General features: G+C 42.9%; 1 protein-coding gene across 1 annotated transcript in view; it reads right to left on the bottom strand.

The window, feature by feature from the left end:
* Window positions 1-15329, bottom strand: part of ptpn9a (protein tyrosine phosphatase non-receptor type 9a) — a 72554-nt gene extending 57225 nt beyond the window's left edge. The window contains exon 1 of the mRNA XM_041837660.2: window positions 14712-15329. Within this exon, the coding sequence (XP_041693594.1) occupies window positions 14712-14744 (33 nt within the window). The 5' untranslated portion in view covers window positions 14745-15329. The remainder of the gene's footprint in view (window positions 1-14711) is intronic.
* Between the last annotated feature and the right edge of the window lie 494 nt (window positions 15330-15823).

Below are 15823 nucleotides of genomic sequence, written 5' to 3'. Positions count from 1 at the left end.
CCGACACAAAAAGATCCCACCTTGTCTAGTGTATTTTGTTTTGTCGACATTTGAAAAGTTTACAGACAAATTGTATGTTTCCTTCAGGCCTGTCATGCCATTTCTATCCGCCATGTACTTTAAATCCCATTTTAAAAAGGTTGGATGGAAACCTGGCTAGTGATTTAATGAATACATGTTATGTTAAAAGGGAAGTTCACCCAAAAACACTTCTGGGCCTTTTCTAAACACTAGCCTGGTCGTTTGTCAGTATCCCAGGCAATTTTTAGGTCCATTGCTTGAGTATTTAGATGCTACCCCCACCTTCCCCATAGAAACCCATGCAACGTCAAAGTCCATCATAAATACCCCAAAACACGCCGCTCTGGCCTCCGAAGGCCGCAATTTTTTTGCAAACTTCTTTTTGTAGGTACATTTTTACCAATGTATTTAGTTATTTTTGTACTGAAATCAAGGAAGTAGATTAATGCCCGCCGCGAGTCAAGACCCGGGACTTCCGAGGTGGGCGTGGTTGAAGGATGTAAACAATTTTCTGTTCTCACTCCCTCACCAGTATTTGCTGCCATCAAATTTAGAGTAAAGAATGTCAGATCGAGAACGAAGAGGAAAATTGGAGACCTGCCTTATTTTCGGAATGGCACAGTTGTGCCATATCCGTTTGAGCCGGAGTATACTGAGGCTGAGTTGTTTCATTTGCGGGCAGACAGAGAAGAGAGAGACAAGAGCAAGCAGATGTCGAGGAAACTTAGGCTTTTCCCAGAAAGCACGGAGACTGGTGGTGCAGTTGCGGGAGATCCTACCACTACCAACAGACAGTGAATGTCTCAGCTGTTCGAGAATGGGACCAGCTTATTCCGATAATAGAGGAGGTAGAACAGACTGATGATGCAGCAGAAGATGGCGTACAGTTGAAGTCAGAAGTTTAAATACACTTAGGTTGGATTAAAATATATTAAAAACTAGTTTTTCAACCACCACACATTTCTTGTTAACAAACTATTGTTTTGGCAAGTCGGTTAGGACATCTACTTTGTGCATGACAAGTCATTTTTCCAACAATGTTTACAGAAAGATTATTTCACTTATAATTCACTGTATCACAATTCCAGTGGGTCAGAAGTTTACATACACTAAGTTGACTGTGCCTTTTAAACAGCTTGGAAAATTCCAGAAAATGATGTAATTGCTTTAGAAGCTTCTGATAGGCTAATTGACATCATTTGAGTCAATTGGAGGTGTACCTGTGGATGTATTTCAAGGCCTACCGTGAATTTTTACTAGGACTAAATGTCAGGAATTGTGAAAAACTGAGTTTAAATGTATTTGGCTAAGGTGTATGTAAACTACCGACTTCAACTGTATGTGTAAATACACACTTTGATTTCTTGTCTCACATCAATCCTGGTGTGTTGGAGACTTTTTTCAGAATGCCAAGGATCAACTGGAAATGGCACACCACACCTGACGGTCCAAATGGGAAGCTCTCTGAATCATAAGTGTTTTGGCTAATATTACTCACAGGATATTTAGAAATAGACTGCATGGGACGCGCACTTCACAATCTGGGACTACATAAACACGAATTTATTTTATCAAACCATGTAAGAAGTATAAAGTCAATAGTGGTAGAGAAGAACATGTTGCTTGCAATTGCCAATCTAGCTTTTATACCAATAATATCCTAATTAGCCTGTAAACCCACAGACAAGAGGAAGAAAAACCACCCTCACACAACTAACACCCTTTGGCTTATAAATGAATCCCTGAGCCTGTTATATTTCATGTTGTATAGGCCTATTTATTTTCTTGATTGTTGTATATAACATTGTGATGCATTTCTTTTCTGTCTCTCTAGACAATACAGACTGGTCTCTTATCGGATCACCCTGGAGTGGATGCTAAGGGAAGAACATCTAGGTCGAGGCCAACGATGGGTACTCCCGGACTCTGTGGTGGCAACAATTACGTCTAACTACCCTGACCCCAACAGCAGCTACATTGGATTCCAGGAAGTTGAGGAGGCTCATAGCGTCTTATAAGAATAACATTTTCAAGAAATAACATTGCAGTCAAATAAAATTTGTTACACAATTTTATTATAAAACAAAAATGACAGTTAATATACTATTCACACTGTTACTCAGCATTAGTTAGACTAGGGATTTACAAACATGTCCCTGGAGAACAACAGTCTTGTAGGTTTTCACTCCAACAGGTGAGCTTGATTAGGGTTGGGTTGGATTGAAAACCTATAGGACGGTAGCTCCTATGTGATCGACAGGTTGGTGACCACTGTTATAGAAAGTTGATTGAAGTACAATCTGATGCTTCTCTCTGTGGGCTGATATTTCGGCATGGCAGTCTCGGGGCTACTGCGCGCGCAAAGCTTAGAGGTACCCAGCTTCTCTACCCAGTCCTTGGCCTGTTTGGAATACTCCACACGGCTTCTCGGATCTCCTGAAATATGTGTAACAGAATAACAAAACTAAAATTAGTCCTAATTAGTCTTTCATTCAATCCTTCTGAAAAATTATTGGATGAGGCATGAGTGGAGGAACATTGGGTGTGAAAAGGATACAAAGACAAAAGAAATTGAACAAAGAAAATCCAAGACAGTATGGTTCATTGTCCTATCCTCATGGTCTGTTCCACCACCCCTCTCCTCCTTCCATTCCCTCCCAGGCATGTATAAACTGAAAAAGTGATTGGTGATGTTGGCTGGTATAAAACAGAGTCAGTAATTACTTGTCAATTTAGGGCATGAGCTGATATTCTAAATGTTTTAATAGAAATAATGTGACGGTTGGGCTAGTTTGTCGTCATTACAACTCACGCACCATCTAGGGCCAGAGTTATATATTTAGATATATGGCTCTGGCTAGGGCTGTGTTCTACTCATGGACCTTAACTACGGCAAGTCATTTTATGCAATCAATAGCACTACAGAAAACTGCGATGCCTAGTAGAAAATCACATACTATTTCTTATCTGTAACATTATAATGAAAAAGGAATCACAAAGCAAAATAAGCAAGACCGTCAGTAGGACAGGATAACGTTACCGTAGTAGCTAAGTGAAAAACAGGAATGGCAAACAAATAAACTGTATAAAATTACTTTGTGGTGACTAGCTACAGGTGTTAGCAACATACCTTGAATGGTTGGAGCTTTCCCGTCTATGGTGGAAAGACGGTAGGAACAGAACCCGGTTTCAACCGGTCCCCATTGTAGTCAGTGGCCAAAGTGATCACTGGACACGGTCAACCGCAGCTGGTAAATGACTTCATGTGTCTTATTGACACCATAAGCAGGATGTCGGATGGCCTGCAGCTATGCCGGACACAAAGCTCCATCGCGGTCAGGAGAAAAGTGGAAATGTGTAGTGTACAGTCGTGGTCAAAAGTTGAGAATGACACAAGTATTGGTCTTCAAAGTTTGCTGCTTCAGTGTTTTTAGATATTTTTGTCAGATGTTACTATGGTATACTGAAGTATAATTACAAGCATTCCATAAGTGTCAAAGGCTTTTATTGACAATTACATTAAGTTTATGCAAAGAGTCAATATTTGCAGTGTTGACCCTTCTTTTTCATGACCTCTGCAATCCGCCCTGGCATGCTGTCAATTAACTTCTGGGCCACATCCTGACTGATGGCAGCCCATCCTTGCATAATCAATGCTTGGAGTTTGTCAGAATTTGTGGGGTTTTGTTTGTCCACCTGCCTCTTGAGGATTGACCACAAGTTCTCAATGGGATTAAGGTCTGGGGAGTTTCCTGGCCATGGACCCAAAATTTCGATGTTTTGTTCCCCGAGCCACTTAGTTATCACTTTTGCCTTATGGCAAGGTGCTCCATCATGCTGGAAAAGGCATTGTTCGTCACCAAACTGTTCTTGGATGGTTGGGAGAAGTTGCTCTCAGAGGATGTGTTGGTACCATTCTTTATTCATGGCTGTGTTCTTAGGCCAAATTGTGAGTGAGCCCACTCCCTTGGCTGAGAAGCAACCCCACACATGAATGGTCTCAGGATGCTTTACTGTTGGCATGACACAGGACTGATGGTAGCGCTCACCTTGTCTTCTCCGGACAAGCTTTTTTCTGGATGCCCCAAACAATCGGAAAGGGGATTCAGAGAAAATGACTTTACCCCAGTCCTCAGCAGTCCAATCCCTGTACCTTTTTCAGAGTATCAGTCTGTCCCTGATGTTTTTCCTGGAGAGAAGTGGCTTCCACGCTGCCCTTCTTGACACCAGGTCATCCTCCAAAAGTCTTCGCCTCACTGTGCGTGCAGATGCACTCACACCTGCCTGCTGCCATTCCTGAGCAAGCTCTGCACTGGTGGTGCCCCGATCCCGCAGCTGAATCAACTTTAGGAGACGGTCCTGGCGCTTGTTGGACTTTCTTGGGCGCCCTGACGCCTTCTTCACAACAATAGGCCCTTTTCACGATGACGTCATCTAACTTCCGCCTTTCCGCGTAGCAGGTTAACTTCACTTCCGTTCGCCCGTAACCTGAGACTTCTCAACGAAAATACAACTGTTGACCACTAACTAGCAAGCTAGCTACTTGAAGAAATTCCAAAAGGTACGTTTAAGTTAAATTAGTAAAGTTAAGAGTAATAATGTTTACGTATATGCAATGGTTTGTAACTTGCTAACGTTATTGTTAATTCATAATTGTTCACTGCCTTAGTTACTTAAAAGTGGGCAAAGCGTTAGCTAACAACAACTTAGTACCAGATACCGATAACGTTAAAAGGTAGCGTTACATTGCTGCCTGGCTGTAATGTAACAAGTTTACTTAGCTAGCTATCTAACCCTTTGTTAGGCAGTTAGTTTATTCATGAATGTATAGTAACTCACCTATTCAAATACTGTTGTGCATGATAGCTAGATAAATATTGATTCCTGGTCAAAGCTGAATGTTAATTTAGCTGTTTCTTTTCTCTCGGTGTCTGTATCGCAACAGTATCCCATCCAACACCGAAGCATGGCACAATCTTCGAGAAGATGCTATTGCAGTGTACCATTTTGTTCAAACAACAAACAGAAATTCCCGTATCTGAGTTTTCACGATTTCCCTGTTGATGGAGAAATACGTGCCCGTTGGGTGAGGGCGATCAGGACAGATGAGGGACCAAGTTTTAAAATTCTTCGTGGGAGCACCTTTGTTTGCAGTCAGCACTTTCCCCCTGAGGATAGATACACATCGGCCAGTGGACGGATCCGTATTAAACAGGGATCAGTACCGTCTAGATTCCACTGGAATGATTGGGGTAAGGATAGGTAGACAGCGTTAAACGTAATACTACTGTAATCCAATAATATATTACTTGTACAAAATGTTTAATAATTTAATCCTGATGCAATATAGCTGCTACATTTTGTCATTTTAGGGACTGAAAAGTGATTACCAAAATGTATCATGACAAGCATATGGTTAATTTCACACATATAGGAGGCGGCTCACAAGCTCGGGAGTCAGTTTACCAGCGAGCAAGAAAGCGTCTTGGTGTTGCTGTCCTGGATGATTCTGATCATGAGATGCCTGACAGCACAGAGGGTGCTTTGCCTGCAGTGACAAACGATCACGACTATGCCTGCCGTCCTTCTCCTGGTTAGTATTACAAATAAGAGTAACCATGTATCTGTTTGGCAAAAAAAGTAAAAGTATATGGCAGTTAAGTAAAAATACTATTTTATACTACGATTTGGAGTAACTGGTCTCTCTGTGAAAAGACTTGGCGTTTTAAACCTCATCCATCTTAGAAGCTTCTTCAGTTTTATTTATTGAAAATGGGATGGGATAGATGAGTAATAACTAACCTACCAACATGTATGCTTTTTCTTCCCCTTAAGGTAAACTGGACAGTGCTACTCAAAGAATTCGAGAGTTGGAGCTGCAAGTGTTGTCCCTAGAAATTGAGATCCAGCACCTGACAGTTAAGAAGCAGCATCCACTCCTTTTTAATTTTTGTGTCACAGATGAGGACTATCGCTACTACACACGATTCAGCTCAAAGGAGGTCTTCACTGTGTTTTGGGATTCTGTTTATCCCTCTGCTTCACGGCTTGTATACTGGTCTAAGGCACAGCAAACGGCACATGTGACACCTAGCCCTCACCGAAAACTTCCACTTATTGATGAACTATTTATGTTTCTGTGTCGTGTTGCAGCTGGGCTTCAGGAGAAAACCTTGTCTACCATCTTTGAGGTCAGCCTGTCCACAGTTAGCCGCATCATTTTAACATGGACTAGCTACCTTTACCAGGTTCTTGGCTCACTGCCGGTGTGGATGACAAGAGAGCAGGTGCAGGCCACAATGCCTGATAAGTTCAAGCTCTACTGCCCTCAGGTGAGAGTTATAGTAGACTGCACCGAGATCCGCTGTGAAACACCATCCTCCCTCTCACTACAGTCACCTGGACCTGTAACATCGCCCTCTCACTGTCACCTCACCGTTAACTACACTTGAGACTGTTTCAATACAGTGATTGGGAGAAAGGGCGCAGCATTAGCCATTAATACATTACTGACTCTTATCTTACGGTCGATACAAACAGCAGTAATATTAAAAAGAGGCTGCAAAACAGAAACTCGTCAGCTCATAACCTTCGCTAGCATAGGGCTAATTTAAGCTAAATAAAGATAAACACGTACCTTCATAATCAAACAGGTAACCTTCAACGAAGAACTTGTAGCCTTTATCAAGCTTCGATCTTGAAGTAAGGGACCACTTGTCAGCAAGTCGTTCTACGTCGTTAAGTCGTATTGGTGGCAGATGTGAAAGGGACTGGGTGAACTCCATAATGATGTGCTACTAGCTAAGCGTTCCTAAGCGACACCGGATGTAAACATAACCTGCATCGCGGCAGAACGGAAGTTGTCTGACGTCACGTGAAAAGGGCCTATTGAACCTCTCTCCTTGAAGTTCTTGATGATCCGAAAAATTGTTGATTTAGGTGCAATCTTACTAGCAGCAATATCCTTGCCTGTAAAGCCCTTTTCGTGCAAAGGAATGATGACGGCACGTGTTTCCTTGCAGGTAACCATGGTTAACAGAAGAACAATGATTTCAAGCACCACCCTCCTTTTAAAGCTTCCAGTCTGTTATTCTAACTCAATCAGCATGACAGAGTGATCTCCAGCCTTGTCCTCGTCAACACTCACCTGTGTTAACGAGATAATCACTGACATGATGTCAGCTGGTCCTTTTGTGGCAGGGCTGAAATGCAGTGGAAATGTTTTTTGGGGATTAAGTTAATTTTCATGGCAGAGGGACTTTGCAATTAATTGCAATTCATCTGATCACTCTTCATAACATTCTGGAGTATATGCAAATTGCCATCAGGCAGCAGACTTTAATAATTTTCACATTTGTGTCATTCTCAAAACTTTTGACCATGACTGTATTTGTATCTGACCGGAACATTATTGCACTTCATTTTGGCCAATGTCACTCAGCTACTAACGTTATTCGCCTAGCCTTACTAAAGAGATTACTAACCGCTAGCCTAGCTAGCTACCATCTTTGTTTACTTCTGATTTCCTTTCTTGAAGACCAATAGTAAGAAGATTCTTCCCGCCTCCTGTAATTATCCATCGTAGAACCACGACAAAGAGTATCTACCGGATTACAAACTATACAGAAGACCTTTACACTAGCACGAATGAGAGAATGCTTTTCATTGACTACAGCTCAGCGTTCAACACCATAGTGCCCTCAAAGCTCGTCACTAAGCTAAGGACCCTGGGACTAAACACCTCCCTCTGCAACTGGATCCTGGACTTCCTGACGTGCTGCCCCCAGGTGGTAAGGGTAGGTAACACCACATCTGCCACGTTGATCCTCAACACGGGGGCCCCTCAGGGGTGCGCGCTCAGTCCCCTCCTCTACTCCCTGTTCACTCATGACTGCATGGCCAGGCACAACTCAAACACCATCATTAAGTTCGCAGATGACACAACAGTGGTAGGCCTGATCACCGACAACGACGAGACAGACTATAGGGAGGAGGTCAGAGACCTGGCCGTGTGGTGCCAGGACAACAACCTCTCCCTCAACGTGATCAAGACAAAGGAGATGATTGTGGACTACAGGAAAAAGAAGAGAACCGAGCACACCCCCATTCTCATCGACGGGGCTGTAATGGAGCAGTTTGAGAGCTTCAAGTTCCTTGGTGTCCACGCCACCAACAAACTATCATGGTCAAACACACCAAGACATGCGTGAAGAGGGCACAATGAAGCCTATTCCCCCTCAGGAGACTGAAAACATTTGGCATGGATCCTCAAAAAGTTATACAGCTGCACCATCGAAAGCATCCTGACTGGTTGCATCACTGCCTGGTATGCCAACTGCTCGGCCTCCGACCGCAAGGCACTACAGAGGGTAGTGCGTACACCCCAGTACATCACTGGGGCCAAGCTTCCTGCTTTCCAGGACCTCTATACCAGGCGGTGTCAGAGGAAGGCCCTAAAAATTGTCAAGGACTCCAGCCACCCTAGTCATACTGTTCTCTCTGCTACCGCACGGCAAGCGGTACCGGAGCGCCAAATCTAGGTCCAAGAAGCTTCTACCCCCAAGCCATAAGACTCCTGAACATCTAATCAAATGGCTACCCAGACTATTTGCATTGCCCCCCCACCCCTCTTTTACGCTACTACTACCACCACCTGTTTATTATCTATGCAGTCACTTTAATAACTCTACCTACATGTACACTACCGTCCAAAAGTTTGGGGTTACTTAGGAATTTCCTTGTTTTTGTCCATTAACATTACATCAAATTGATCAGAAATACAGTGTAGACATTGTTAATGTTGTAAATGGCTATTGTAGCTTGAAACAGCTGATATTTTATGGAATATCTACATACGCGTACAGAGACCCATTATCAGCAACTATCAGTCCTGTGTTCCAATGGCACGTTGTGTTTGCTAATCCAAGTTTATCATTTTAAAAAGGCTAATTGATCATTAGAAAAGCCTTTTGCAATTATGTTGAGAAACAGACGCTTTACAGGTCCCCAACTGGCAGCTTCATTAAATAGTACCCGCAAAACACCAGTCTCCCTTCACAGAACAGCGCAAACTGGCTCTAACCAGAATATAAAGAGGAGTGGGAGGCCCCGGTGCACAACTGCGCAAGAGGACAAATACATTAGTGTCTAGTTTGAGAAACAGACGCCTCACAGGTCCTCAACTGGCAGCTTCATTAAATAATACCCGCAAAACACCAGTCTCAACGTCAACAGTGAAGAGGCGACTCCGGGATGCTGACCTTCTAGGCAGAGTTGCAAAGAAAAAGCCATCTCTCAGATTGGCCAATAAAAATAAAAGATTAAGATGGGCAAAAGAACACAGACACTGGACAGAGGAAGATTGGAAAAAAGTGTTATGGACAGACAAATCGAAGTTTGAGGTGTTCGGATCACAAAGAAGAACATTTGTGAGACTCAGACCAAATGAAAAGATGTTGGAGGAGTGCTTGATGCCATCTGTCAAGCATGGTGGAGGCAATGTTATGGTCTGGGGGTGCTTTGGTGGTGGTAAAGTGGGAGATTTGTACAGGGTAAAAGGGATCTTGAAGGAAGGCTAGCACTCCATTTTGCAACGCCATGCCCTGTGGAAAGCACTTGATTGGAGCCAATTTCCTCCTACAACAGGACAATGACCCAAAGCACAGCTCCAAACTATGTAATAACTACACTGCTCAAAAAAATTAAGGGAACACTAAAATAACACATCCTAGATCTGAATGAAATAATCTTATTAAATACTTTTTTCTTTACATAGTTGAATGGGCTGACAACAAAATCACACAAAAAGTATCAATGGAAATCAAATGTGTCAACCCATGGAGGTCTGGATTTGGAGTCACCCTCAAAATTAAAGTGGAAAACCACACTACAGGCTGATCCAACTTTGATGTAATGTCCTTAAAACAAGTCAAAATGAGGCTCAGTAGTGTGTGTGGCCTCCACGTCTCCTGAGGGATCTCCCCCCAGACCTGGACTAAAGCATCCGCCAACTCCTGGACAGTCTGTGGTGTGGCGTTGGTGGATGGAGCGAGACATGATGTCCCAGATGTGCTCAATTGGATTCAGGTCTGGGGAACGGGCGGGCCAGTCCATAGCATCAATGCCTTCCTCTTGCAGGAACTGCGGACACACTCCAGCCACATGAGGTCTAGCATTGTCTTGCATTAGGAGGAACCCAGGGCCAACCGCACCAGCATATGGTCTCACAAGGGGTCTGAGGATCTCATCTCGGTACCTAATGGCAGTCAGGCTACCTCTGGCGAGCACATGGAGGGCTGTGCGGCCCCCCAAAGAAATGCCACCCCACACCATGACTGACCCACCGCCAAACCGGTCATGCTGGAGGATGTTGCAGGCAGCAGAACCTGCTTTCATCTGTGAAGAGCACAGGGCGCCAGTGGCGAATTTGCCAATCTTGGTGTTCTCTGGCAAATGCCAAACGTCCTGCACGGTGTTGGGCTGTAACCCCCACCTGTGGACGTCGGGCCCTCATACCACCCTCATGGAGTCTGTTTCTGACCGTTTGAGCAGACACATGCACATTTGTGGCCTGCTGGAGGTCATTTTGCAGGGCTCTGGCAGTGCTCCTCCTTGCACAAAGGCGGAGGTAGCGGTCCTGCTGCTGGGTTGTTGCCCTCCTACGGCCTCCTCCATGTCTCCTGATGTACTGGCCTGTCTCCTGGTAGCGCCTCCATGCTCTGGACACTACGCTGACAGACACAGCAAACCTTCTTGCCACAGCTCGCATTGATGTGCCATCCTGGATGAGCTGCACTACCTGAGCCACTTGTGTGGGTTGTAGACTCCGTCTCATGCTACCACTAGAGTGAAAGCACCACCAGCATTCAAAAGTGACCAAAACATCAGCCAGGAAGCATAGGAACTGAGATCACCACCTGCAAAACGGTGGAAATTATAGGCAATTAGCAAGACACCCCCAATAAAGGACTGGTCTGTGGTCACCACCTGCAAAACCAGTCCTTTATTGGGGGTGTCTTGCTAATTGCCTATAATTTCCACCTGTTGTCTATTCCATTTGCACAACAGCATGTGAAATTTGTCAATCAGTGTTGCTTCCTAAGTGGACAGTTTGATTTCACAGAAGTGTGATTGACTTGGAGTTACATTGTGTTGTTTAAGTGTTCCCTTTATTTTTTTGAGCAGTGTATTTAGGGAAGAAGCAGTCAGCTGGTATTCTGTCTCTAATGGAGTGGTCAGCACATTCACCGGATCTCAACCCTATTGAGCTGTTGTGGGAGCAGCTTGACCGTATGGTACGTAAGAAGTGCCCATCAAGCCAATCCAACTTGTGGGAGGTGCTTCAGGAAGCATGGGGTGAAATCTCTTCAGATTACCTCAACAAATTGACAACTAGAATGCCAAAGGTCTGCAAGGCTGTAATTGCTGCAAATGGAGGATTCTTTGACGAAAGCAAAGTTTGAAGGACAATTATTTCAATTAAAAACAGTTCTAACCTTGTCAATGACTACATTTCCTATTCAAACTCTTTTTTTTATTTTTATTTTTTTATTTAGCAGACGCTCTTATCCAGAGCGACTTACAGGAGCAATTAGGGTTAAGTGCCTTGCTCAAGGGCACATCGACAGATTTTTCACCTAGTCGGCTCAGGGATTAGAACCAGCGACCTTTCGGTTACTGGCACAACGCTCTTAACCACTAAGCTACCTGCCGCCCCCATTTCATGGGAAACAAAAGGACATTTACAGTTGAAGTCGGAAGTTTACATACACCTTAGCCAAATACATTTAAACTCAGTTTTTCATAATTCCTGACATTTAGTCCTAGTAAAAATTCCCTGTCTTAGGTCAGTTAGGATCACCACTTTACTTTAAGAATGTGAAAAATGTCAGAATAATATAATAATTTATTTCAGCTTTTATTTATTTATTTAATCACATTCCCAGTGGGTCAGAAGTTTACATACAGTCAATTAGTATTTGGTAGCATTGCTTTTAAATTGTTTAACTTGGGTCAAACGTTTCGGGTAGCCTTCCATAAGCTTCCCACAATAAGTTGGGTGAATTCTGGCCCATTCCTCCTGAGAGCTGGTCAGGTTTGTAGGCCTCCTTGCTCGCACGCGCTTTTTCAGTACTGCCCACATATTTTCTATAGGATTGAGGTCAGGGCTTTGTGATGGCCACTCCAATACCTTGACTTTGTTGTCCTTAAGCCATTTTGGGTGAACTTCCACTTTAAAATGGCTTTCCATACACAAACAAGGTACTATAGTAGTGAATTGATGTTGGCTTCTGCTGTAAGCTAGCAAGGAAAGCTACCAGTATCTTCTTCCATTGTAGTATAGCCTGTACTAGACATTGTTTTGGGAACAGTAATTAACAGGAGTTTTTTTTTTTTGGGGGGGGGGATGAATCAGCTTAATATTGCAGATAGATTGTATCTTCTATCAATGTAATTGTCTGCATCACTTCCAATCCCCCATGTTTATTTTTATTTTTTATATATATATATTCCCCTTTATTACTTTTCAACCCCACCATCCTTTCCCTACTTGGAGTAAATTAGTGAACAACAACGCCCAGGCCTCTACTTACGGTCTATACTTACTATCTACACCTTATGGACAGAGTTAATTTTACAGTAATTCTATATCTATATATATATATTTATTTATTTTTTTGCTCCTGAACTTCTTCTACTCTCAACCTCTCCGATCATTTTCATGATGTCTACATGGCATCTTGCATTATTCAAGTGTTTTAACTTCTGTGCAGCACAAGTGGTGATGCAGCACAGACTCCCAGTGAGTTCAGTGGTTCCTCATGGCAGGCTAGAGCTAGCAATGAGTAAGTGGTGCAGGCAGGCAAGAGGAGGCATGAACGGTGTACTCGCGCTATAAAAGGATCGGCTGTGCTGATGGATAGACTTGATCCTCAATCTGTAGACGCCACGAGACACCGTTTTTTCATGTTCAAGTATTGAAGAACTACAGAAATGTTGGTATCCCGTGCATCACTACTAGGATATACAGGCCAGAATCTAAAAGAAACAAGCCAGGACTCAGTCTTGCTAAATGTTTGAGCTGATAAGTTTAACAATGTCAAGGGTGGTTCATATGTAACATGATCATGATTATTGCTGAGACACTTCTCTCGACATTAGCCATATGTGGAGAGTGCCATCCTATTCCATTCAGTCCCATTTGGCACGAGTCGATCCTAACAGGAAGTCTCGTGCGTCATTCTTTCTATCCCCCACTCTCTCCTTCTTCCTGTTAAGCTTCCTGGGAGCCGACTGACTGCCTGCCCCCTCCCCCAACACACACACACAGAAATTATCCCCACAACAGCAGCATCACTCCAGTGGAAATGCTTTTAACAGCTGCCTGAAAGTGAAGTTCCACCATAATAGTAGAGTCCCCCAGAGGCCCCCTGCTACAACAAGGCTGAGGATCTAATAACCCAGCCTACAGCCGTTCAGCCCTCCACCATGGCTGGGCCCGCAGAGGAAATGAAGTCCCCAGATAAGACTCACTGCCTGCCGGCCAGATGAGCCACGGGGAATGGGATTAAGGCCTGGAAAGTGTAAAGAGCATCATTACCAACAGGCTGGAAAAAGGGCCATCAGCCTTTATAGCATGAATAGACCTACAATAGGCCCACCAGCTCCTTTTTATGCTGTGGATAAATGTTAATCATATGGACAATAAGCACTCTAGCCTATCATTATATAATACCAGTTTCCTGCCTTATAGGCCCTGGTTTGAAAAATACAGAGGCAGTGACAGCAGCTTGGCATGGATATATTTAACATTGACCTGTACTAGCCATATTGTTGTTGTGTGGTATGTTAAGAGGGATGTGTGGGCTAAGTGCATCAATGCAAAAGCAATGCAAATATAAAGTATTTGCAAAAATCATTGCTTTTTATTTTCTTGCCCTAAAACCGATTATTTCTAATTCTATAGCATTTGATAGACACTTCGTCTACATTCGCGGAAATGATTAAATCAAGTTTCCATTGTTGTGTTTTTCACTAGCTATAAACCATAAACAATCCACTGTAATATTTTGAACTTTCATGTTAGAAGCATCGTCAACGTCAATTTAACAATTTAAGAGCATAACTTGCAGTGGTGTAGGTAGCCTAAAGATTCAGACCTAAAAGTCGCTGTAAATATATTTCCACTTTAAGGTCTGAACTGCAGGCTGCCGTGTTCAGCACACCGCGGAGTCCGCGGGAGATATGGCTCGGAAAACATTCCTCAATTCAGGAATGGGAGAGGGCGCTGTACTCCTAATTATCCAAAATTATACATTGAGAACAATGAAATACTGCTAGATTTTAATTAAACTGCAGTTTTCTTCAGGATGCTACGCTAGCTAATGCGAATACAACCCATTGGATTCGACAACACTTCCGGTAGTTACTCACTCCAATGTTAGGCGTAGTATTTTCATGGAATCCAATGGACTGTTACAGTAATGGAGTAACGGTAGACTCGCATTAACAGTAGCTACATTATTGGGTTAGCACACTGTACCACACCATTCCGATTAGAGAGAAGAAATGAACGAAAGCCGGATTCTGGCTATGGTAGGCTACCTGCAATGCAACTACTTAACACACAATATCATGACTTCTTACGACGGTATATATTATCAAATGTTTTCAATTATTTAAAAAATTACCTGTTCTTCCTCCGCTGACAAACTGGCTGCCATTCTTCAGTCTCGTTCTTGAGATTTGGACACCTTAATTCTTCAATTTGGTCGTCTTTTTTTCTTTTCGTAAAGGTAAACCACGACAGTTCTATCCTCGTACCGGGCAGTACCTCAACCGGTTTGCCTATGTTACTGGCATTTTACAAAGCTGAAATGTTCCTCATATAGAAATGGAAAGCTTATACTATTTTTTTGTTTGACTAGCCTGTTTTAGTGGAGTCGAATATGAAATTATCTGGAATCTTCCATCAAAATACTCATGCATGAGCGAAAATCGATGTTGTGTCAAATCTGCTCGAGTACTGAAGAAAATAGTCCTCAACAGCTTGGCGTTTCTCTGTGACGAATCGCTGTTGGTCGAATTTGACCCATTTGTCCAGCCAGTACAGCCACCCACCTTTGCAAAGAATCAAGACTAAAGTCAAGAGGTTTGGTGTGCAAGCTTTTATTTTCTACGTACGTCGCCTGGACTACTATTCTGCCAGTAGTACTAACGATGACGTCACTGTACTATGGTAATGAGGAAACATTCAAAATAAAAGCCTGCATTTCAAAACATTGCGAGGTAGATAACCCATTCAAAAGCTATAAACAATTTTATCAATGTCGATTTTTTTGGTGCTTATAACCAAATGCAAGAAGGAATTTATGTAAATGTATGTGTGTGTGCATATATATATATATATATATATATATATATATATATGTTTCTGGCCATTTTGAGCCTGTAATCGAACCCACAATTGCTGATGCTCCAGATACTCAACTAGTCTCAAGAAGGCCAGTTTTATTGCTTCTTTAATCAGCACAACAGTTTTCAGCTGTGCTAACATAATTGCAAAAGGGTTTTCTAATGATCAATTAGACTTTTAAAATGATAAACTTGGATTAGCAAACACAACATACACTAAATTGACTGTGCCTTTAAACAGCTTGGAAAATTCCAGGAAATTATGTCATGGCTTTTGAAGCTTCTGATAGGCTAATTGACATCATTTGAGTCAATTGGAGGTGTACCTGTGGATGTATTTCAAGGCCTACCTTCAAACTCAGTGCCTCTTTGCTTGACATCATGGGAA

The sequence above is a fragment of the Coregonus clupeaformis genome, unplaced genomic scaffold (genome assembly GCF_020615455.1).
Source record: "Coregonus clupeaformis isolate EN_2021a unplaced genomic scaffold, ASM2061545v1 scaf0067, whole genome shotgun sequence".
In the NCBI taxonomy this organism is placed as follows: domain Eukaryota; kingdom Metazoa; phylum Chordata; class Actinopteri; order Salmoniformes; family Salmonidae; genus Coregonus; species Coregonus clupeaformis.
Note: the sequence above shows the minus strand (reverse complement) of the source record. Positions and strands in the feature narration are given on the sequence as shown.